The sequence below is a fragment of the Dreissena polymorpha genome, chromosome 6 (assembly GCF_020536995.1).
Source record: "Dreissena polymorpha isolate Duluth1 chromosome 6, UMN_Dpol_1.0, whole genome shotgun sequence".
NCBI classification, from domain to species: domain Eukaryota; kingdom Metazoa; phylum Mollusca; class Bivalvia; order Myida; family Dreissenidae; genus Dreissena; species Dreissena polymorpha.
In genome coordinates, this window is record NC_068360.1 from 93,344,607 (window position 1) to 93,371,114 (window position 26,508).

General features: G+C 36.7%; 1 protein-coding gene and 2 long non-coding RNA genes across 3 annotated transcripts; all 3 read left to right on the forward strand.

Annotated features, from left to right (window-relative positions):
• Positions 1–2,226: 2,226 nt before the first annotated feature.
• LOC127835397 (uncharacterized) lies at positions 2,227–15,594 on the forward strand. The gene is made up of 3 exons (XM_052361809.1): positions 2,227–2,654; positions 8,037–8,270; positions 12,154–15,594. Exons 1-3 carry the CDS (start codon positions 2,244–2,246, stop codon positions 12,394–12,396), a joined length of 888 nt encoding a protein of 295 aa, XP_052217769.1. The 5' UTR covers positions 2,227–2,243; the 3' UTR covers positions 12,397–15,594.
• Positions 15,595–17,536: 1,942 nt separating this feature from the next.
• Positions 17,537–22,234, forward strand: LOC127836224 (uncharacterized). The gene is made up of 2 exons (XR_008028669.1): positions 17,537–18,100; positions 18,246–22,234. It is a non-coding gene; the product is annotated as an uncharacterized LOC127836224 (long non-coding RNA).
• A 1,290-nt stretch (positions 22,235–23,524) lies between these two features.
• LOC127836058 (uncharacterized) lies at positions 23,525–25,812 on the forward strand. Its single transcript, XR_008028572.1, has 3 exons — positions 23,525–23,662; positions 24,116–24,216; positions 25,721–25,812. It is a non-coding gene; the product is annotated as an uncharacterized LOC127836058 (long non-coding RNA).
• Positions 25,813–26,508: the final 696 nt, after the last annotated feature.

Consider the following 26,508-nt stretch of genomic DNA (forward strand, 5'->3'; position numbering starts at 1 on the left):
CGTTAAATTGTTGTATTTTTAGAAACAATGAAAATCAGCATCGTTATTGCTCTGACCACGGCTGTCATGCTGATGGACCTCAACATCTTCGCTGATGCCTGTCAGCCAAACTCTTGGGCTGATGGATGTAGCGGTGTCGCCGACTTTAAGTTCACAGATGACTGTAACAAACACGACATATGCTACGCTTGTGTAAGTCTTAAATTGAACTTATTTGCGTTACTCTTTATGCGGTTTTCAATTCAATTCTTGTTTTCAGTTTTAGTTTTTAGCATAAAAATATTGACCCCAATATAACCATTGTGTAACATTTTGTTTTGTGTGGTGTTGTATAAATGCGTTACCCTTCATTCTTTGGCCAAATAGCTAATAAAGCTCTATTGTCTTTAAGTCGTCTTTATTTATGATGGTGAGCTAATTGAATCGAAGTTTTACGTTAAAAGTGGCACTTACTCATCCGTTGCAGTGGTAATCTTCATGGTAACAGATGATACTGAGAACACTTTCTGATTGTCGACATCATCATAACATTTTTATGCATGGATTAAAAGCTGTATTGTTTTATATTTTAAATCATTTTGAAAGGGACATTTCCGCGGATTTTGGCATGTATTGGAGTTTGTCATTAACACTTTATATTAATAAATGTAAATATTTGAACTTAAAAGCTCATGTAAAAAAACTAAAAGAAAAAAGAAAAAAAGTAACTCTCAAGTGGGCTCGAAACACTATCCCATGGAGTAAAAATATGTGTCTTAGGCCACTCGGCCTTCCGAGATCATAGTATGATTTTTGTTTTTATACGTTCTGTATTCGACCCTCATAGTGTCCCAAAATATAACGCTTAAACGTTCAAACGTTTTATAATTTTCAGGTTTTTAAAACGTCAAAAGATGCATATAATGGATATTTTAGAGCAGGGTAAATGTACAGTATTACTGTTTCTCCACAAATGTCATAACTGCAACGAGAATTGGCGAATGTGAAACAATTTTTTTAAATTGCGTAATTTTATCAAAACGTGGAAAGGTCCCTTCAAAATGAATATTTCAATCGTGCTTTTAACGGCACGTCTCCATGTGAACAGGGCACTTAGTTTAAGGATCTCCAGAGCTGTTGTTTAAAGCGAGTACATACGATTTTTGGCCTGGGGCGAAGCCCCTAGGCCAAAGTACTTAAACCGTTTTTTGGAATAAGCTGACTTGGCTGGCTGCCAAAACAACCGCGAATGAATGAATTTGGAAAAGTCCGATTTACCACTTGGCGGTCATTCATGCGCAATCAAAGAAGAGGGACCTATACAAACAAATAGGTCCCTGCAAAGAAGTTCTCAATAACCCGCATTGTGAATACAGAACATAACTATATAACATGAAAGTGTCATAGAACGTGTAATAAAATATTATTGAAGCAAAATTCCTAAGCATTGGATACGGCATAGGTTTTATATTGTTTGCATATCCATGCGAGAATCTCACTTCCGTTTTATCAATGAAATTCCATTTTGATGACGATGTGCTACGTTTCAAATCACGTGACCAATTAGTGGCATTTGATTGGTTTACTTTTAATGAAACGCAAAACAACCGTACAACTGTTAGCAATTATTGTATCTTTCTTTTTCTTTTACGATGATTTAAGAAATGTCTGCACAAGTGACGACGGTTGGGGTTTTTTGGTTGTGTAATTTGAATGTATTGGATTGCGGCGAAATGTGTAAAAAGAGTGTGACTAGTGTCCACTTCTCGAAGAAGTTGACACTGGCTCGATGGACTGCCGACTGCGACAATCAAAGGCACGGTTGATCAGCTGTACAAAGGTGTAAAATCTCTTGTATCTTGATCATTTTGGTGAGAAGTAAGAACAATCACTAAACATATTTTCTTCAAACTTGTACTCGTTGTTTATACTGACAACACATATTTGTTAAACATGTTACACAAAATAGTGGGCAGTATTTTCACAGTTATGCCCCTTTTCAACTCAGCAAATTTCTTTAAAAATGCAGCTATCTCCTTCAATATAAGGACATTTTCTTCAATCTTGCAATAGGTCTTTATACAGACGAGGCATATTTGTATGAAAAGTTACATAAATATTTGGGAAATATTTTTCAGTTATCGAGTTATGCTAGGGCAACAAACAACTGCAGTTAAGCGTTGGCACCCACAAGCAGTACTCTTGTTTGATAAATTACATTTGTTCTACTTATATCTTTGCAGATGTCAACCTTAGAAGAAATCATGAACATGGACCAAAGCATGCCCTATGACAAGTCTGCAAGGGGCAGAGTTGTGTTTGCAAGCAGTCCAGAGACATATACTAATGCCAATGGTGAGACAAAGCAGTCAAAGTCTGTTGCTATAGCAGATGACAAAAAAGCTGTGAAAGTTGTGTCGTATGACCCAACCCAATTCAACAAACTTATTGAAGGTAAAACAATAATGTTGAGAAATTTCATCCGAAGGGATGGGTATATCATTCTAACCCGAACATCTAGACTGTACCCAACACAAGAAATTGAAGTCCCTGACAGCAGAGTACAAGAGGGTAAGGCTCTTGTCAATCCGCCAGCGGCTCCTATGGTTTCATTGAGAGAAGCACTAAGGTCACCTCCAAAAACCAAAACAACTGTTTGCGGGAAAGTCATTCAGGTATTTATATTACTTCTTTTAATTGGCTTATAATTTCATTATACCCTCACAAACGAACTTAAAGGGGGTATATAGGAGTCTTGTCTGTCTGTCCATCTGATCTGTATTGGTTGTCCGCTCTCTGACTCGAATTGTTTTCATCCGATCTTCAACAAACTTGGTCAGAAATTTTATCTAGATGTCTAGGTCAAGTTCGAATATGGGTCATGCCGGGTCAAAAAACTAGTTCACGGGGTCACATACAGCATGTTGTATGCTCTCAAATTCAAGTAGTTTTCATCCAATCTTCACCAAACTTAATCATAAGTTGTATCTATATGATGTCTAGGCCAAGTTCCAGTCTTGGCATTATTTTTTTGAGGCACTAGCTTGATCAGACTACCAGCTTGGAAATTTCAATAGCCCGAATCAATAATTCTTACTAGCCCGAATTAGAGTTATAATTCTGTAACATTTGTAAATATGTTAGTCTTGGACCTAATCCAATCCATCCGGTAATAATACTAGTTAAAGTGTCTAGAGAGATCAACTTACTACACTGTTCAATAAGCATCTACTCAATGAGTGCCCAATGGAGATTACCGATTTACTTCTGAATAGGCTTCTATAGCAGGGGTGTCAATTGTCCCAAATGTGAAATCTGGAAAATAAGACTGAGGGTCAAGTGTTGCACGTCCCCAACCACAATAAAGGGCAGAGCCCTTTATCTTTCTAGTTGCAATTACTGGTTAACCCTTTCAGTGCGGGAACCGAATTTTGAAGGCCTTTGCAAACAGTTTGGATCCAGATGAGACGCCACAGAACGTCCATCAGGATCCAAACTATTTGCTATTCTGATAATATTCTTTGAAAAAAATCAAAGAAATGCTAATTTTAGAAATTCAGCAGACAACATTTTAGCAGACGACAAATTTCCCATCATGCAAAGGGTTAAAATGTATTTTTGAATCTGATATTGTCAACTATTTGTTACACATCAACTGAAACTGGTAACTCAAGGATACAATGCAAAATAGTATAAACCAGACCATTCGTATCACCGCATCTGTATTCGTCATTGTATAGAAAATGTTATAAAGAAAGTCGAAAATAAAAAATAAAATAATTAACATCGACGAAAAACACTGTATCCAAAAAAAGAATGCCCGAAAGATGTATGTGTTTTGCACATGAAGTAAATGTGCATATCGTTTAATTTCAGACAATGAAAACAAATTTCTTAGAAAATCCGTAATAAATAGATAATATTGTTAGCATTTGCTTTTCAATATGTTAAGCTGATAGTGCAGTGCTTTACTTTGCAAATCGATCACTTAAAATATTTTAAGATGGTGGACATTGTAAGATTTTAGGAAAGTAGCAAGGACTTTTCGTCAGTTATCATTCATGTATGGCCATCACCAGCCAATCAAAAATCAATAAATAAAAACCTGGGCACAATCGGTACCGAACAAACAATTTCTGGAATGCCGAGGAAGCTATAACAATAGGAAGCTATTTCGGCCATGTAACTAAGTTCAAACACAAAAAAAGCACTTATACAATCGGGCTACTGGCTTGGAATTTTAACTCGACAGACGCAAAAATCATAACTCGATCATCAGTCGAGTGTAATCCAAGACTGAAGTTCGAATGTGGGTCATGCCAGGTCAAAAACTAGGTCACAGGGTCACTTAGTGCGTTTTTCAACATTCATCAAGGTGCTTTTGTGAAGGCAACATGCAAAACATTCTGTGTCCATACAGCATGTGGGGGTTTTTATCACGTCTGTGACAAAGCTCTAGTTTTCTCAGTTGTAAACCTAATTTAATTATACTTCCTAATAACACAGTATTTTTATCCCCACGCTTTTTGAAAAAAAGGTGGGGATATTGTGGTTATCTCCGCCGTCCGTCCGTCTGTCCATCCGTCCGTCCTGGCCACTATCTCCTCCTACACTAAAAGCACTAGAACCTTGAAACTTACACACATGGTAGCTATGAGCATATGTGCGACCCTGCACTATTTGGAATTTTGATCTGACACCTGGGTCAAAAGTTATAGCGGTTGGGGTGGGGCCGCGTCAGAAATTATCACTCATTTTTTTAGGTTATTTTACATTTACTTCTTTATTTCTACACCGATTCACTTCAAATTGATACTGGACCTCTCTTATGACAATACGTTCAATCTCAACCATGCATGGCCCCATTCCCAACCCTGGGGCGCCCCGCCCACATAGGCCACACCCACCAAAAATTTCCATTTACTATAATTTTTTCATTTCTACACGGATTCACTTCAAATTGATACTGAACTTATGTTATGACATTAGGGTCAATCTCAACTATGCATGGCCCCAATCCCAACCCTGGGGCGCCCGCCCACATAGGCCACACCCACCAAAAAATTCCATTTACTTTAACTTTTTTATTTCTACACGGATTCACTTCAAATTGATACTGAACTTCCCTTATGACATTAGGGTCAATCTCAACTATGCATGGCCCCATAACCAACCCTGGGGCCCCGCCCACATAGACCACACCCACCCAAAATTGCCTTTACTATAATTTCTTCATTTCTACACCGATTCACTTCAAATTGATATTGAACTTCTCTTATGACAATACAGTCAATCTCAACTATGCATGGCCCCATTACCAACCCTGGGGCGCCCCGCCCACATAGACCACACCCACCCAAAATTGCCTTTTACTATAATTTCTTCATTTCTACACCGATTCACTTCAAATTGATACTGAACCTCTCTTATGACAATACGGTCAATCTCAACTATGCATGGCACAATTACCAACCCTGGGGCGCCCTGCCCACATATGTCACACCCACCCAAAATTGCCTTTTACTATAACTTCTTCATTTCTACACCAATTCACTTCTAATTGATGATGAACTTCTCTTATGACAATACGGTCAATCTCAGCTATGCATGGCCCCATTACCAACCCTGGGGCACACCTAGGTCAAACATTCGGCGTGGGGATACGCGTCGGCCTCTGCCGCGCCATTTCTAGTGTGGAGTTGGAATAGGACATCAATATGGGACTATATTGTTTTTCTAACAGTGCATAATATGCAGTTTTACATGTTGTATTGATTTAGTTTAACAAATAATAATTAAAATAGATACTTTCATATATAATAGCATCATTTAAAATGTTTTTTTTTACAAAACTGTTTGTTATGTCTCCCACTTAAGTAGTGGGGGACATATTGTTTTTGCCCTGTCTGTTGGTCTGTCTGTTGGTCTGTCTGCGCCAACTTAAACATTTTGCAATATTTACTTTTGCTATATTGAAGATAGCAACTTCATATTTGGCATTCATGTGTATCTCATGAAGCTGCACATTTGAGTGGTGAAAGGTCAAGGTCATCCTTCAAGGTCAAAGGTCAAATATATATGGCCAAAATTGCTCATTTTATGAATACTTTTGCAATATTGAAGATAGCAACTTGATATTTGGCATGCATGTGTATCTCATGGAGCTGCACATTTTGAGTGGTGAAAGGTCAAGGTCATCCTTCAAGGTCAGAGGTCAAATATATGTGGCCCAAATCGCTTATTTTATAAATACTTTTGCAATATTGAAGATAGCAACTTGATATTTGGCATGCATGTGCATCTCATGGAGCTGCACATTTTGAGTGGTGAAAGGTCAAGGTCAAGGCCATCCTTCAAGGTCAGAGGTCAAATATATGTGGCCCAAATCGCTTATTTTATGAATACTTTTGCAATATTGAATATAGCAACTTGATATTTGGCATGCATGTGTATCTCATGGAGCTGCATATTTTGAGTGGTGAAAGGTCAAGGTCATCCTTCATAAGGTCAAGGTCATCCTACAAAGTCAAACGTCATATAGGGGGACATTGTGTTTCACAAACGCATCTTGTTTTTTTTATAATTTTCATAAAATGAAACTGTCCATGCCACACACAGTTGAAAACTACAATTAAAATGAACTTAAAGCTTAATAAGCAATATCCTATTACTTATCAAGCTTGAAGTTTAAATAAATCACTACAAACATAAATTCAATACATGAAAGGAACAGTTTTGTTTTAGAATATCAACAACACAATGTCCATTCCCAGTTTGATGTCTAATTCCAAATTCACATAATACAGTGTACTTATAATACCTTTGGAATTGGTTGCAAAACATGTCTAATTATTGCGATGGCGCTCATTTCATTTAAGTCCCCTAATGTGTTCCATACAAAATTACATAGTAGATTACTGTATAAATATGCACCAACATGTTAAACCTGTTCAAACATGGTTACAAAATAGTCATCTGCCATATTTTGGATGGTGATTTTATGCATTTGTAACTAGCACATTTACCTTACACCGAACACAAAAACATGTATGTTTCCGGTTACACACTCAAAACAATGAGGGTCAGTAGGTTCGGATATTTTTTTATATTTGGTTCGAAAATGTTCGGAATTATTAGATGTTCGTACTCATATTGTACCAACATGATTCAAATAATATAAATCAAAGTTACGAACAAAACAAATTAAGGTATTACAGATGCTGACCATCTTGTGATAATCAAGTACTGTTTCACACTGGAGGTTACCGCACAAAACAAATCAAGATATTACCGATACTGACCTTCTTGTGATAATCAAGTTCTGTTTCACACTGGTGTATTAACATTTTAAAACAAGTCAGGTTGTATTAGATATAAACATGACTGTGCCTTGTCATTGGATTTTTTTCCCCTACCCTGAATTCCAAAATGGTGGAAGATAATGGCAGCTCTGCCTTCTTGTCAAGCCACTACGCTTGAGCAGTCGGCCATTTTCAAAGATAGCGGCGTGGTTTAAAGTTCAGGCCTTTAAAGATCTACATAGGGACCAAATAGTGTCAAACAATATCGTTGTTGTCCACTCGCGATTTTTTTATAAAAGAATTGCAGTCACGGGTAAACTCTTGACGGTCGATCGGGTAACCGGAAATAAACATAATTTTTCGTTAGGCCTTATACAATTAACGCTCCATAAAAACAGCTCGTAATTACTAATCTTAACCCTTTTACACTCCATTTTTAGCTCATCTGAGCACAACATACTCATGGTGAGCTATTGTGATCGCCATTTGTCTGTCATGCATCATGCAGCGTCAACATTAACCTTGTTTACACTCTAGAGGCTACATTTATTGTCCATTCTTAATGAAACTTGTCTGTGGGTGTGTCTGTCCAAAAATGCTGCGTCGCGTGAACCTCGAAATTGCTTGAGCTAAAGACATGCAACTTAACAGGAATATTGGTCAGCATGTTGTATATCCTTCAAGTCATGCACACCATTACTGTCAGCTGTTGTCATTTTGCTAATAACTCAATATGTATGTAATCATGTTATACAGGATGAAGAAGAGCGCGACATCCTGGTAGGAAAGTCGAAAAGTCCGACAAAGATGAGAACAATTTACATACAGGATGAAACGGTGGACAGAGTAAAAGTGGCTTTGTGGAGAAACACTAACAAAAACGTCAGAACTGGGGATTTCGTCAAAATCACTTATTTGACAATACACACTTACCAAACAAAGTACACAACTGAAACCAGCTTCAATTCTACCTACACAACTTCAGTTACTGTAAGTAAACATTTTGACTGCATACTTTAAGGATTTTTCAAATAATTTAGCTAAGATGCACTAATGGTGGGCAGAACACCATGACAAGTTGCCTATTTTTGTGCCCCCCCCCCAAAAAAAAACCATGTCCGTCTGTTTGCTGTTCTTCCGTGCGTCTGAAAAAAGTTTGTGATATGCATATCTACACTTATTGCTTAACATGTAAATTTGTGCACCTGTGGTTTTCATTTGATTTCAATATCTGAAAGCAGAGTAATGGCTCTCGACTTAGTAAAATTATACTTAATAAAGTTTGCGCATATCTATTAAAGTATAAGGCGTACAGTCTTGACACTTAAGAAAGAAAAGACCTACAGTCACTGTCTTGAAACTTTTTAGCATTATTGCTCACTATGTGAAGTTGTGCATCTGAGTTTTATTTAGTTTTGTTTCAATTGGTAAAGCAGAGTTGTAACCCCTGACTTAGTAGAATTATACTTAAAAGAGTTTATTCCTACAGTCCCGAAACTTAATAGGCTTGTTTCTCATCATGTGAAGATTCGCGCCATGTAACATTTATGGCCCTTGGTTAATTTATGTTGCTTTTAATATGAGAGACTTAAGACTTGTACGATTTTTGCTAATCATGTAAATAATAAGCTGTGAAGGGAGGCACCCGTGTCCTATGGACACTTTTCTAGTCTTTGTCAAGTCAATGCTAAATGTCACCTGTTGTTATTGTATAAAACTTTAAAAGCCAATGTAAAAGGCCTACTAAAGGTATCTTGTTCCTGAGTAAAAGTATGTTCTATTTAGGCCACGACTTTTTTTTTTATTGGTTTACAAAAATTATTTTGAAAATGGTCCATCGGGCGGTCGAAAAAAAAAAAAAAAAACATCATTGGAAAAAAAAGTTAATACTAATAACATCAGAACATAGACAACATATCTTTTATAACCTTAACACAGAGACAAAAAATCAAATTATGCAATAAAACACATCTATATCTTCAAATGAAATGAGTCCTAAAAGCACCTTTTGTAACATCAGGCAATTTTAAACACTCCCATTACATGACATGCGTTCTTCTCCCATTAAAACGAAAAACTGCGCTTCATTTCCATAATTCGATGCGCACCATTACGCAATGCGATGCCCGTTGCATAAATCTTATATAAGATAAACTACTCATACACAAATTACCTGGTATGTGTTTGCTCTTACTCGACTTATGAGATCGTGCATAAAAAAAATCGAGGTAGATCGATCCATGCGTCGTCGCGGTAATGTTTGTCAAAGTTGTTGTTGTCATGAAAACTCGTTGATTTACAAAGCAAAACGTCTTATTTGAACTGACGCGAATTAATTTAATCATATTTGTCAACTTCGCTTTTGCTTTATTTTGATAATTTAATCCAAAGTTTAATGTTAGCAAGTGTTTTTTTTTACTGGAATTGTAAACAATGAGTCAGTTAAAGTCTTCCGAAAATGTGCAGCCTGTGTGAATTGACAGTTTGACGTCATCAAAGGAAAGCCGCTTTCTGTCGGAAGCAATAAAGCGACAAATTTCGCGCCGAAAAAATTGGCTTCCTTTGTCTAGCAATCAACATGCCGAACCAATCGTGTGTTTGTTTCTTAATTGCAATCCTCCAATTTAATAAAAGCACGTGCATAGCTCCGCCTTCGAATCTTTTGCAGAGAACGGAGGCGGAGTTTAACTGTTAATTGAGCAAGTGTTTTACGCAAGTTGAGTTCCGATTTGCCGAAATTACTCGGCCCTAAGCATTGAAACGACAAATACATTTATCAATGATTTTCCGAGATATACCGATTTGTTCCGATTTCCAAACTTTGTGTACAGTTCCTATAAACTATGGCGGACGTGTTTACAAAATTCCTAAACACATATATCGTAAATAATGGCAGTGTTTTATTGGATTATTTATATAGTTAATTATCAAATACTTTTTTATCTACTATAATATCGGGTTTGTTTAATATAATTAACATGTTAAACAATATAGTTGCGTCACAGACTCGGAAATAAATTTTGATGGGGTCGACATTTTACTGACGCTGATTTTCTTATTGTCTGTAATTTTTACCCGAAATAAACTTTGAGAAGTGCCCATAAAAGGACTGGTACATAATGTGTCACATTGAAAAATATCCCGATCTCTGCAATATATGTGAACCAATCGGTGATTGTACGTACTTGATTTTATTCGCAACCGTACTCAAACCAGATCGATTTTTTTCTCGTTTCGCTCGTTTTGCAGTGCGGTCGGGAATAAAATATTTAAAAAAAAGACGATTTTCCGATTTTATTTTTTTTCCCATTTTCCAAAAATTAGGGTCGGCGGTTTTGTAAACCAAGAAATATAAAAGTCGTGGCCTTAGGTTTTTCCCAAATTCTAGATTTCACAACACATTCCTTCCCATTTGAAAGAATTCATCCAGTACCTTCCCCAAAATTTTTTGAAATCCCCGAGTTGCTCTGTCTAGACATAAAAATTAATTAGTATTCTTATAAAAAATCAATCTGATTCTACACAAGATTATCACGATTTAATTCAATTTAAGAAGCGTTCGACATTGTGTGGCTGACTTTAGATCACTTGCCTCTCACAGATGTAGGTTCCATCCTCGCTCTGGGAGTTGAATTTTTATGCCCCCCTTCTAAGAAGAGGGGGTACATTGTATATTGCTTTGCACATGTCTGTCGGTCGGTCGGTCCGTCCACCAGGTGGTTTCCGAATGATAACTCAAGAACACTTGAATCTAGGATCATGAAACTTCATAGGTACATTGATCTTGACTCGCAGATGACCCCTATTGATTTTGAGGTCTCTAGGTCAAAGGTCAAGGTCACAGTGACCCGAAATAGTAAAATGGTTTCCACATGATAACTCAAGAACGCTTAGGCCTAGGATCATGAAACGTGATAGGTAGATTGATCATGACTCGCAAATGACCCCTATTGATATTCAGGTCAAAGGTCAAGGTCACAGTGACCCGAAATAGTAAAATGGTTTCCGGATGATAACTCAAGAACACTATGGCCTAGGATCATGAAACTTAATAGGTAGATTGATCATAACTTGCAGATATCCTCTATTGACTTTCAGGTCACTAGGTCAAAGGTCAAGGTCACAGTGACCCGAAATGGTAAAATGGTTTTCAGATGATAACTCAAGAACGCTTATGCCTAGAATCATGAAACTTCGTAGGTAGATTGATAATGGCTGGCCGATGACCCCTATTGATTTTCAGGTCACTAGGTCAAAGGTCACGGTCACGGTGACCCAAAATAGTGAAATGGTTTTCGAATGATAACTCAAGAACGCTTATGCCTAGGATCATGAAACTTCATAGGTACATTGATCATGACTCGCAGATGACCCTTATTGATTTTCAGGTCACTAGGTCAAAGGTCAAGGTCACGGTGACCCCAATAGTAAAATGGTTTCCGGTTGATAACTGAAGAACGCTTATTCCTAGGATCATGAAACTTGATAGGTAGATAGATCATGACTTACAGATGACCCCTATTGATTCTGGATGACAACTCAAGAACGCTTATGGCTAGGATCATGAAACTTCATAGGTACATTGATCATGACTGGCAGATGACCCCTATTGATTTTCAGGTCACTAGGTCAAAGGTCAAGGTCACAGTGACAAAAAACTTCCACCCAAGTGCCCGCTCATGAAATGCTCAAGGGGACCTTGGGTCTTTCTCCACCATGACAAGCGGGAAAAGGCGCCATATAGCCATTAAACGTGTCAATGCGACGTTAAAACAAACAAACAACTTCTATTGTTTTGTTAATGTCTGATGCTGCCTTATCCTTGAAAGGTAATGTTTGTATTGCCATATGAAGTATTTCCTTATTTTTCCAGAAAGTCGAACAACAAACTGTACATGTGACATTTACAGTAATTGGTGCCCGTGTACAAGATGACGTTACAGAACTTCTCCTCAGTGATGACTCTGTGAGGGCAATTCCTTCACAATTATTAATGGCTGCCCTTCCACAAGAACTTGAAGAAGACTTGGATCCAGAATCTTTCTTTGCAGAGCAAAAAACAAACTTAAGGCTGCAATTAAAAGGATCGGAAGTACTTTCAGTGAAACTTAAGTAAACTGTTATACATATACATGACATTATTCAGCATTCCTAGTTTACCTTGTTTTCCCTAGTGTTTTTTTATAAATCTCCTACTTTTTCATACTTTTTACAAGCTCCTACTTCTCCTAGTTTTGCCCCCCTTCAAAGAAGGGGGATATTGCTTTGCACATGTTAGTGTGTTGGTCTGTCCGTCCGTCCACCACATGATTGTCTGATGATAACTCAAGAAGGCTTAGGCCTAGGATCATGAAACTTCATACGTACATTGATCATGACTGGCAGATGACCAACTATTGATTTTGAGGTCAATGGTCACAGGTGAAGGTCATAGTGACTGGAAATAGGAAAATGGTTTTTAAATGATAACTCTAGAATGCTTACGCCTAGGATCATGAAACTTAATAGGGACATTGGTCATGACCAGCAGATGACCCCAACTGATTTTCAGGTCAATAGGTCAAAGGTCAAGGTCACAGTGACCTGAAACAGTAAAATGGTTGAATGGAAATAGCAAAATGGTTTCCAAATGATAACTCAAGAAAGCTTACGCCTGGGATCATGAAACTTCATAGGGGCATTGATCATACCTGGCAGATGACTCTTATTGATTTTCAGGTCACTAAATCAAAGGTCACAGTGAAACGAGACAGTAAAGTGGTTTACTGGAAATAGGAAAATGGTTTCCAGATGATAACTCAAGAAGGCTTACGCCTGGTATCATGAAACCATCACCACCTCCACCACCACCTCAGTGACAAAAATCGTATTCACACAATAGCTGCCATTACAACTGACAGCCCATATGGGGGGCATGCATTTTTTATAAACAGCACTTGTTCTTTTTCAAGTAACAAGTCTTAAAAACTTTTAATGGGCAAAAAAATAATTTGATTTTGTTAATTTGATGTCACCTGGATATGTATACATGTATTCATAGGGTTTTAAATATAGTTGTGTTTGCTGTAGGTATAATGGCATTTAACATACCTGAAATTACGCATATAATTGCTTGATTTTGACATTTGCAAAGATTGCCAATATACAACATGAAGAAGTGATTAGGCAAAATTATTTTTACAATAGTTGAGGCTGGACCCTACACATTCAGTTTAAATGGGTCTAGCCACTCATTAGTTATCAATAAGAAAGCAGGGAGATTTAATATTTAAGTTTCATCTACAGATCGTGTGATTTAGCATATATAGGTACAGGAAAAGACTCGACCTTGTATAAATGCAAAGGATCTTTCAGTTATAAAATTAGAAGTTTTAAAGTTAAAAAAAAGCTTGATCTTGTAAACAGAAAATCATTCATTGAGTACACGACTTTCCATTGATTAAATCTGGAACTCCTAACTTAAATTCTTCTAATTCATCATGTATGCTACTGGTTTCTCTTATATGATCCATAAGAATACTTGTAACATAATCAATGACTTGGTGCATATTTGAGGATGTTGATTGCAATCCACAGTCAATAAATTTGTTTGGTAGCATGTTATATTTAAAACCTGACATACAGTTGTCCATTCTTATAAATGGTTAGTTTATTCATGTGATCAGCAAGAAAATTGACATGATCCATTGTTGTAGTGCCGAAAAGTCCTTTTGAAAGTTTATCTATGAAAAGCAAAAGTGCACTTTTACTTCTAGATTAGATTATGGTTGATTAAAGAATAAGACTCAATACTCGAAATTGTACACTTGTATTTTGCTCCTGTTCATTGTCTGAGGCTGTTTATTCGAGTCATCATGTGAGATAACATGTGACACGATTGATTGTTCACTTAACAAGCTTGAAGTGCAGGCACATCAAATTATTTTGTGTTCCCTTCAATTAAAGCATGATGTCTATTTATTAAAAGGGTGTTATTTTCAACTGCTAATATGTAAAGGTGATTTTCCTGTAAAAGACTATTTTTCGTCTTAACCATTTGAAAATTTAGGTGTGTTTGCCTTTGTTATTTAGCCCTTTTACATTTACAGTACATATGTTAATACTCATTCAAAAGACAGAGAATTACATGATACTATTCTTGTTCCAAACATTTAAAAATCATTTTGTAGAACTAGATTATTAGTTAATACTTCATTATGCAAAGTTATATTAAGCTTTGATGTTTAAAACCATCAACTTCCGTGTTCAACAAGTTGTTAATGCATTGTGTTCATTAAATTCATCTCAGCACTAAATACTTGTTCATTTTTATGCCCCCCTTCGAAGAAGAGGGGGTATATTGCTTTACTCATGTCGGTCTGTCGGTCCGTCCACCAGGTGGTTGTCAGACGATAACTCAAGAACGCTTGGGCCTAGGATCATGAAACTTCATAGGTACATTGATCATGACTCGCAGATGACCCCTATTGATTTTGAGGTCACTAGGTCAAAGGTCAAGGTCACGGTGACCCGAAATAGTAAAATGGTTTTTGAATGATAACTCAAGAACGCATATGCCTAGGATCATGAAACTTCATGGGTAGATTGATCATGACTCGCAGATGACCCCTATTGATTTTTAGGTCAAAGGTCAAGGTCACGGTGACCCGAAATAGTAAAATGGTTTCCAGATGATAACTCAAGAATGCATACGCCTAGGATCATGAAACTTCGTGGGTAGATTGATCATGACTCGCAGATGACCCCTATTGATTTTGAGGTCACTAGGTCAAAGGTCAAGGTCACGGTGACCCGAAATAGTAAAATGATTTTCGGATGATAACTCAAGAACGCTTTTGCCTAGTTTTCGATGTGTTGGTAACTCTGCCCTGCCTTCATTTAGATTGATCTCGGTACAATTTATAAACATTTCATTATCATTAGCACTTTGCTTTTTGAGTGGTTACTCCTCCGTTGTTATATGAATAATTTAGTGAAAATGTTAAATGTGTTAAAATATTGTTCCAAAATATTTTATAACACTCAATAGTGATGCCATCAGATTCCGGACTTTTGTTATTTGTCATTTCTTAACGAGCTTGTCAATATTCATATTCAGTTTGTAATCCTTCACATACTTGTTTTTCCACTTCCTTTAAAGCATGATGTGTTATTTTAAAGAGGTTGTTATTGTCGACATTCTTTCGTTTATAGTGTTTCGCAAAATAGGCTTCTTCTATTATTTGACTTTTATTTGTTATGTCTTTGCCATTAAAACTACTAGTCTGTGTATAGTTTTGTGTTTGCTACTACGTTTTAAAATGTTTGCACAGTATTTTGTATTGTTTTCATTGTGTTCAACATGCTGTGCCCGTGCTCAAAGTAATATGCCATTGAGGTGTGTGTGATAAATTCCTTCTATTATTTTTTTTGTGTGTGAAAATTTCCTTCTTCAATGGAGGTGGTATAATTTGTGTTTCTTTTATGCATCTGTTTTTCAAGTGCTTCAATGACTTTTATGGCTTCATTTTCAAGTTTGTGTGTTTCTTTTTTTTTTAGCTTACCTGAGCACAACGTGCTCATGGTGAGCTTTTGTGATCGCCTTTTGTGTGTCGTCTGTCGTGCAGCGTCAACATTTACCTTGTTAACACTTTAGAGGTCACATTTATTGTCCAATCTTCATGAAACTTGGTCAGAACATGTGTCCCATTAATATCTTGGAGGAGTTTGAAAATGCTTCTTGTCGTTGAAAAACCTGCGTGCCAGGGGGCGTGGCAGTTTTCCTAATATGGCTATTATAAAACCTTGTTTAAGACTCTAGAAGTTATATTTTTTGTCCAATCATCATGAAACTTGGTCGGAACATGTGTTCCAATAAAATCTTTGACAAGTTCAAAAATGATTCCGGTTGGAAGAAAAACATGGCCGCCAGGGGGCGGGGCAGTTTTCCTATTATGGCTAGTAAAACTTGTTCACACTGTAGAAGTCAAATTTATTGTCCAATCTTCATGAAACTTAGTCAGAACATTTGTTCTAATGATATCTTAAACGAGTTCGAATATGGTTCCAATTGGTTGAAAAACATGGCTGCCAGGTGGCGAGGCAGTTTTTCCTTAAATGGCTACAGTAAAACCTTGTTAACACTCTAGAAGTCACATTTTTAGTTCCTCACAACATGTTTCCCAGTAAAATCTTAAACGAGTTCGAAAATGGTTCCAGTTGAATGAAAAACATGGCCGCCAGTGGTCGTGGCAGTTTTCCTTATATAGCTATAGTGTAAAGTAAATTTTCAACATTCTTTCGTTTATAGTGTTTCGAAAAATAGGCTTCTTCTATTATTTGACTTTGATTTGTTATGTCTTTGCCATTAACTACTAGTCAGTGTATAGTTTTGTGTTTGTTTCTACGTTTTAAAATGTTGTACAGTATTTTGTATTGTTTTCATTGTGTTTAACATGCTGTGCCCGTGCTCGAAGTATTATGCCATTGAGGTGTGTGTGATAAATACCTACTATTATAATTTTTATGTCCCCCACTATAGTAGTGGGGGACATATTGTTTTTGCCCTGTCTGTTGGTCAGTTGGTTTGTTTACGCGAACTTTAACATTTTGCAATAACTTTTGCTATATTAAAGATAGCAACTTCATATTTGGCATGCATGTGTATCTCATGAAGCTGCACATTTTGAGTGGTGAAAGGTCAAGGTCATCCTTCAAGGTCAGAGGTCAAATATATGTGGCCAAAATCGCTCATTTTATGAATACTTTTGCAATATTGCAGATAGCAACTTGATATTTGGCATGCATGTGTATCTCATGGAGCTGCACATTTTGAGTGGTGAACAGTCAAGGTCATCCTTCAAGGTCAGAGGTCAAATATATGTGGCCCAAATCGCTTATTTTATAAATAATTTTGCAATATTAAAGATAGCAACTTGATATTTGGCATGCATGTGTACCTCATGAAGCTGCACATTTTGAGTGGTGACAGGTCAAGGTCATCCTTCAAGGTCAGAGGTCAAATATATGTGGCCCCAATCGCTTATTTTATGAATACTCTTGCAATCTTGAAGATAGCAACTTGATATTTGGCATGCATGTGTATCTCAAGGAGCTGCACATTTCATTTTTGTAAGAATTTCCTTCTACAATGGAGGTGGTATAATTTGTGTTTGTACTGTTTTTAGCCGGATTTTTTTCGAAAAAATCTCGGCTTAAAGATTGATGTTGTCGGGCGGGCGGGGGGGCGGGCGGGCGGGCGGGCGGGGTGGCGGCGTGCTCGAAAATGTTAAAGTTCTTATTTCATGGTATAACTTTGGTATGCTTGGACCTAGAGTCTTCAAACTTGACATGAAGGTTGGCCAGGATTAACAGATGACCACTGGTCATTTCAAGGTCATTCATTTGAAGGTCAAGGTCACTGTGACCTTCAATATAAAAAATGTTAAAGTTGTTATAACTTTGGTATGCTTGGACCTAGAGTCTTGAAACTTGACATGAAGGTTGGCCGTAACTAGTTAGTAACCACTGGTCATTTCAAGGTCATTCATTTGAAGGTCAAGGTCACTGTGACCTTGAATGTAAAAATGTTAAAGTTCTTATTTCATGGTATAACTTTGGTATGCTTGGACCTAGAGTCTTCAAACTTGACATGAAGGTTGGCCAGGATTAACAGATGACCACTGGTCATTTCAAGGTCATTCATTTGAAGGTGAAGGTCACTGTGACCTTCAATATAAAAATGTTAAAGTTGTTATAACTTTGGTATGCTTGGACCTAGAGTCTTGAAACTTGACATGAAGGTTGGCCAGAACTAGTAAGTAACCACTGGACATTTCAAGGTCATTCATTTGAAGGTCAAGGTCACTGTGACCTTGAATGTAAAAATGTTAAAGTTGTTATAACTTTGGTATGCTTGGACCTAGAGTCTTGAAACTTGACATGAAGGTTGGCCAAAACTAGTAAGTAACCACTGGACATTTCAAGGTCATTCATTTGAAGGTCAAGGTCACTGTGACCTTGAATGTAAAAATGTTAAAGTTCTTATTTCATGTTATAACTTTGGTATGCTTGTACCTAGAGTCTTCAAACTTGAAATAAAGATAGGCCAGTACTAGAAGATGACCACTGGTCATTTCAATGTCATTCATTTGAAGGTCAAGGTCACTGTGACCTTAAATGTTAAAATGTTAAAATTGTTATAACTTTGGTATGCTTGGACATAGAGTCTTCAAACTTGACATGAAGGTTTGCAAGCACACTTAGATGACCACTGGTCATTTCAAGGTCATTCATTCTAAGGTCAAGGTCACTGTGACCTTGAATGTAAAAATGTTAAAGTTCTTATAACTTTGGTAGGTAAAAATGTTAAAGTTCTTATTCCATGTTATAACTTTGGTATGCTTGTACCTAGAGTCTTCAAACTTGACATAAAGGTTGGCCAGTACTAGAAGATCACCACTGCTCATTTCAATGTCATTCATTTGAAGGTCAAGGTCACTGTGACCTTCAATGTTAAAATGTTAAAATTGTTATAACTTTGGTATGCTTGGACCTAGAATCTCAAACTTGACGTAAAGGTTTACAAGCACACTTAGATGACCACTGGTCATTTCAAGGTCATTCATTTCAATGTCATTCATTTGAAGGTCAAGGTCACTGTGAACTTAAATGTTAAAATGTTAAAATTGTTGTAACTTTGGTATGCTTGGACCTAGAATCTCAAACTTGACGTAAAGGTTTGCAAGCACACTTAGATGACCACTGGTCATTTCAAGGTCATTCATTTGAAGGTCGAGGTCACTGTGACCTTGGATGTAAATATGTTAAAGTTGTTAATACTTTGGTATGCTTAGACCTAGAGTCTTCAAACTTGATATGAAGGTTGGCCAGAACTAGTAGATGACCACTGGTCATTTTAAGGTCAAGGTCACCGTGACCTTGAATGTAAAATGTTATGTGTCCAATCTATCTGCTAGAACTGGTGTGATAGAAACCTTTTGGAGTGATCATAAGGCTGTCTGGATTTCTGTGTAGGTATGTGAAAGCAAAACAATAAATAGTATTATTTCATCTAAGTTTATTTTCTTACATTTGATAATGAAATTGATGGAAACTTCAAACAATATGTTACTAATTTGCTAATAAAAAAATTGAGATCAAACTTTCCTAATTGTCAATTCAAGTTCATATTTGTGACCTTAAATGTTATTGTTGTTCATGTATATGCATGCATTCAAAACATAACACAAGGTTTGCTCATGCCTTGAAAAGTACTTACATTTCATTTTGACCTTTGAACAATATTTCAGTAATTTAAGTATTGCATTGACAAAAACACGAAAGGTACTTTCCTGTCATTTAAATCAAAAATCCGGCTTCAATGCGGTCATCTCCGACCGCGGAACTCTTGTTCAAGACCTTCGATTACTTTTATGGCTTCATTTTCAAGTTTGTGTGTTACTTTTTTTATTAGCTTACCTGAGCACAACTTTCTCATGGTGAGCTTTTGTGATCGCCTTTTGTGCGTCGTCTGTCATGCAGCGTCAACATTAACCTTGTTAACACTTTAGAGGTCACATTTATTGTCCAATCTTCATGAAACTTGGTCAAAACATGTGTCCCATTAATATCTTGGAGGAGTTTGAAAATGCTTCTTGTCGTTGAAAAACCTGCGTGCCAGGGGACGTGGCAGTTTTCCTAATATGGCTATTATAAAACCTTGTTACGACTCTAGAAGTTACATTTTTTGTCCAATCATCATGAAACTTGGTCAGAACATGTGTCCCAATGAAATCTTTGACAAGCTCAAAAATGGTTCCGGTTGGAAGAAAAACATGGCCGCCAGGGAGCAGGGCAGTTTTCCTATTATGGCTATAGTAAAATTGTTCACACTGTAAAAGTCAAATTTATGGTCCAATCTTCATGAAACTTAGTCAGAACATTTGTTCTAATGATATCTTGGACGAAATCAATTATGGTTCCAATTGGTTGAAAAACATGGCTGCCAGGTGGCGTGCCAGTTTTTCCTTTAATGGCTACAGTAAAACCTTGTTAACACTCTAGAAGTCACATTTTTAGTCCGTCAAAACATGTTTCTCAAGAAAATCTTCAACGCGTTCGAAAATGGTTCCAGTTGAATGAAAAACATAACCGCCAGTGGTCGTGGCAGTTTTCCTTATATAGCTTTAGTGTATAGTAAAACCTTTTTAACACTCTAGAAGTCACATTTTTTGTCCAATCTTCATGAAACTTAGTCAGAACATTTCTACAACCCATATCTCAGATGAGTTTGAAAATGGTTCTGGTCTGTTGAAAAACATGGCTGCCAGGTGGCGGGCCAGTTTTCCTTACATGGCTATAGTAAAACCTTGTTATAACGCTAAAAGTCACATTTGTGGTCCAATGCTTATGAAACTTGGTCAGAATATTTGTACTAATGATATCTTGGCTCAGATTGAAAATGGTTTAGGTCCGTTTAAAACATGGCCGCAAGGGGGCGTGGCATTTTTCCTAATATGGCTATTTAGTAATGTTAACACGAGAAGTCGCAATAATTATCCAATCTTCATGAAACTTGATCAGAACATTTATTCTAACAATAGCTCAGCTGAGTTTGAAAATGGTTAAAATACGTTGAAAAATATCGCCGCCCGGAAGGGGGGGGCAGTTGTCCTTATATGGCTTTATTGAAAACTTGTTGACGCTATATTAGCCTCATTTATTGCCCAATCTACATGAAACTTGGTCAAAACATTATTTTGTCCCAATGAAATCTTAGCGAAGATTGAAAATGGGTCATATGAGCTTAAAAACTAGGTCACTAGGTCAAATATATAAAAAAAAACATGTTGAAAGTCACTTTTTTGGTCTAATCTTCATGAATCAGCTTTCATTTGTCCAGAATAGTCTAGTACCTTTTGCTCTCAGGTGAGCGCCTTAGGGCCTAACAGCCCTCTTGTTTTAAATGACTTGCATCTTATTGTTGTGTTAAGTATCTTGCCTTTAATTATTTCCCATAAGGTGTGTGGATTTGCATCTTTGTTATCTTAAACTGTATTGGTTATTACCTGTTATATTTGTGTTTGATATTGTGTATCTTTTTAAAAGCTATTATTTACTTTAAAAAAAAAGAACATTTTGAATAACATAATGGAAAACTACAATTACATAAACATATGGCATACAGTTAATCATAATGAAAAAAATACACCTGGCACTCAAACACAAAACCAGCAATATTTTGGAGATAAGATTTTTTTAAATATGCGAGTCTATTGCAACATTATCAAAACATGCAACATTAAACCAGGATTTATGACTGATCACTCGATAGTTGAACTTTAACTGCATGAAATACAACCTGAAATAGCCCAAGGTACTTTAAAGATTTCCATTTCTTTTATCTCTAATAATGGGTTAAGAACAATATTGAAATCCTCTCCGACTATCTATGTTCGGACCGTAAACGTTCATTAATGTTAATTGTGTTTCATGTATTTTTATATCTATACTTGCTTGTCTGCCAATCATTATTACGTTCAAGTAATCCACTGTTATTCCTGTATGACTTTTACTCAGACAAGCGATGCCTTGTTTATTTGTATGTTGTCCGCTAAGATAAATATCTCCGTCCCAACCACTTTTTAATGTTTTTGCTAAGGTATGTTTTAGGTGACTTTCCTGTATAAAAAAGACTTATAATACCTTTTTTTGTCTAACCATTTGAAACTTTTAGTGCATTTATCTTTGTTATTTAGCCCTTGTACATTTACAGTACATATGGTAATACTCACACAAAAGAACGAAAATTGCATGATACCATTCTTGTTCCAAACATTTTAAAATCATTTTGTAGAGCTAGATTATTAGTTAGTTCATTATGTCAAGTTATATTAAGCTTTGATGTTAAAAACAATTACCATCCATGTTCAACAGGTTGTTGAAACATTGTATTCATTAAATTGATCTCAGCACTAAGACTAAGTACTTGTTCATTTATTACGATGGTATTGGTAACTTTGCCCTGCCTTCAGATTGATCTCAAAACCATTTCCAAACATTTCATTATCATTAGCACTTACATTTCAAAATGCCATGATTGTCAGTATATTGACTGACAATAGTCTACCAGTCACACATAACTTAATTAATATCTCCCTTTTTAGCTCGACTTATAGAACAAAACCACCGCTATTGTCATAGCCAGGTAGACGGCGTCCGCGTTTGTTTAGTTGTCTGTAAATGTCAATTTCCGCAAAGACTATCAAAGATATCCTCTTCAAACTTACAATACTTGCTCAATTTCGCCTGTTTAGTCCATCCTGACAAGGCTGGACCATGCTCTAACTTTGTGGTTCATGATTGGATATACTTTATTTTTGTCCAAAACTCCCCTTTGGACAAGATCTTCCCACTGACCTATTTTATGATGACCTTGACCATTGAATGACCTTACCTTAAAGGTCGAAGTGTTTAAAACTAGATAAACATATTAAGCACAAGTATCATATAAAACCTTCAACTTCATAACATCAGCATACATGTACACTGTATCTGGCAGCAAAATAGCGTGGATCCGTTTACATTTACTACAGTTTAGTCACTACACTTCTTACCAAGCACCCTAAATCTAGCCCCAGGCCTTCAGCGCCTACGGCGCTTTGATTACGATGCGCATTCTGACGTGAGGAAATCCGTTATGAAAAGCCGATGCTTGATTGGATATGAACATAGGCTGCACACCACACTTTTTAGCCACCAATGCGAATTGGCCCCGGTCAAATTTCTAAATAAAGAGAACATTGCTCAAGTAAGCACCATTTTGAGTGTCTTAATAATAATGAATGTCAGGTTTGAGTTGTGGTGATTTTTCTTGGATGTTTGTAAGTTACCAAAACATTGGTATTTTAACTATAGCTGCATACAGGAAGTAGAATTAATGCAATTCGAAAACAGGTGTAATGCTGGCTCCGGTCAGTATTTCTGTTGGAAATTTGAAAGGGCGTACGGACATTGAACTATTACAAAAAATCTAATCCTTTGACCCCCAATTTTCTCCATTGCTGTTTAGTACTTGGTAAGTTACCAATGTAAAAACATGGTTTCCAGGCACCTTGCTTCTGCAGGAAAGTGGCAGTTTGTTGTTGAAACTGGCTTAAAAAGGCTCGGAAACACACATAATTCTGATGTTTTGATTTGAAATAATCAATACTAAAACATTTTGCCCCAACTCATTTGATTTGAATAATACTGATTTTTCAGAAGGCACAGCCTCAACCATTCTGGCAATGTGCTTGGTTTATTTTCAGATTTGCGAGGTGACCAGTTTCCAGACATTGGTTCGCTCCTGCTTGTGTACGCGATTGGCCGAGACTAAAAAAACTGTAGTGTGCCACCTTAAGGTAAAACGACAAATTTCCAAAATGATCAAACACCCATGAAACATGCTTTTGCTTAATTATATATTCCTAAGGTTTTGTTTTTTAACAGAGTGTTTGCCCATAACACTATTGTATGACCAATACTGTTCGTAAATCAAGGGAGGTAATTCGGAATCATGTTTACTGGTTTCTGCAATTCTCAAACAGTTCTGTATGAAGAATGTGTTCAATTTGTAGCCGGTATGGACAACTTACTACTCTGTGTTGAAGAAGGGCTTTATATTCATATAATGTCAAAAATTATAGCAAACAATATAAGAATCCAATCAAAACAATGATTCAAAATGGCCGTTTGGGCAGAATTTAGTACGGTTAAGGACCTATGGCCTGGTAACAATCTTGTTAACATTGTTTCCATGTTAACATTGTGCATGCTTTCGCATTGAAATCAGTGTGGAATGTCATTTATTTCAGGTTTTAGTCGTTTGCTTGTAAGGCAAGATGGTCCCTGGAGAAGAACTAAAATACGTCAACAGCCTTGTCAGCGGAAAGACACTCCGTTGCAGTAACTTAAGGTAAAACGACATCTTCAGTGGGCTAGGTAAATGTTGGCATGTTTGTCGGAATGTGTTTCCTGGTCTATACCGAAATGTCCTGCGTGCTTTGTTTAATCTATAACTGCGCCATAACTTACTTTTCGCCATTGTGCGCAATTCAACTGATGATATTTATAAGCAAATAAAAAGTTATTGTGAAGAAGTGACTCTTGCAAGTGCCTCACATTGTTGTATGCCTTTTAACAATGATCTGAGCTTACTAGAAGTTTTACTTTTTCTGTTTCCAAGAAATATGGATTAATATTTATCTCAGATGTCAATTTTTAGGCAATCATTAGTGTCATATCAGGGGTATTTCCTCAATATGTCAGCCCCAATTATTTATGCTATGATTGGGTTATCTCCCTTGCATGGGCCTGTTTAAGGGATTACTTCACAGGGGCCTTAAATGGTGTGTTTTTACAACAGATTAAAGGTACAAATGCTTAACTTGCCTTTCAAGATCATGCTAAGCATGCAATTTATTTATATTTTTATTACTTTAAGCAAAAACATGTGCATTTGTTGTGAGAGCTGTAAAAATCTAAGCAACGCCAAGTATTTATTGGCCCAAAACTGCGTGTTTTTGTGTTGCTTCTTTGATAAAGTTATGATTTAAAGGCTGACCAAGTCACCTGCACTACCATTTGTCATCTCAATGTGATTAAGACTTCATTTAATTGTTGCAATATGTTTCTGTGAGGTAGCTTTGCACTACCATGACTTCTACAATGACCCTGAAAATGGCACAGAAAAAAAAGGGAAAACAGGGGTCGGATTAAACGCTTTATAAATAACAAACAAGCCTTCAGACTTGGTCAAAAATGTATTATATTTGCTTGTTTTTGTCCAAATTTCAAGAAAACAAGTCCATATTTTGCAGTTCTAAGACTTTGCTGGCCCTTAAGGCTGCACACCACACTTTTTAGCCACCAATGCGAATTGGCCCCGGTCAAATTTCTAAATAAAGAGAACATTGCTCAAGTAAGCACCATTTTGAGTGTCTTAATAATAATGAATGTCAGGTTTGAGTTGTGGTGATTTTTCTTGGATGTTTGTAAGTTACCAAAACATTGGTATTTTAACTATAGCTGCATACAGGAAGTAGAATTAATGCAATTCGAAAACAGGTGTAATGCTGGCTCCGGTCAGTATTTCTGTTGGAAATTTGAAAGGGCGTACGGACATTGAACTATTACAAAAAATCTAGTCCTTTGACCCCCAATTTTCTCCATTGCTGTTTAGTACTTGGTAAGTTACCAATGTAAAAACATGGTTTCCAGGCACCTTGCTTCTGCAGGAAAGTGGCAGTTTGTTGTTGAAACTGGCTTAAAAAGGCTCGGAAACACACATAATTCTGATGTTTTGATTTGAAATAATCAATACTAAAACATTTTGCCCCAACTCATTTGATTTGAATGTTACTGATTTTTCAGAAGGCACAGCCTCAACCATTCTGGCAATGTGCTTGGTTTATTTTCAGATTTGCGAGGTGACCAGTTTCCAGACATTGGTTCGCTCCTGCTTGTGTACGCGATTGGCCGAGACTAAAAAAACTGTAGTGTGCCACCATAAAACATACACAGATCCGTCTCTCCATATATAAGCCTCGCTCTGTGAAAAGGGGGTTTAATGCATGTGTGTTAAGTGTCGTCCCACATTAGCCTGTGCAGTCCGCACAGGCTTATCCTTAACTGCATTTTCGTCGAGAAGGGTCTTCCTTTTAACGAAAAATACAATAAAACCGAAAAGTGTCGTCCCTGATTAGCCTGTGCGGACTGCACAGTCTAATCTGGGATGACACTTTACGAACATTCATTAAAACTCATTTTCGCAGGGCGAAGCTCATAATTTTACATACTGCAATGTAATAAAGCCATACGATTTAACACTGAATGACTTTCGTGCAAAAAGGAGGTTTAGAATGAAGTTACAATAGGCTACAGATGAACTGCGTTCGTCTGGTCAATTCGTCTCTCAAAAAATACCAATAGCGCCATGAAATGTAATTTAGGTAAGCAATGAGGGTAAACACATTTTTGCCGATATCACCAATGTTTTCCAATAAATAGTCAACAAATGTCACTTAAAGCGTCCAAATGCGTCATCAACGAAAATGGGTGGTTTATGCTTTACAACATTCATTAGATGACTAAGTCAATTCGTAACAATGGTTGCGTTATAAAAAATATGGACATTATAAAAATTCCCACTTACATCACTAAATACAGATTAAAAATTCCCAGCGCTGAGTCATATATCATAATTGAA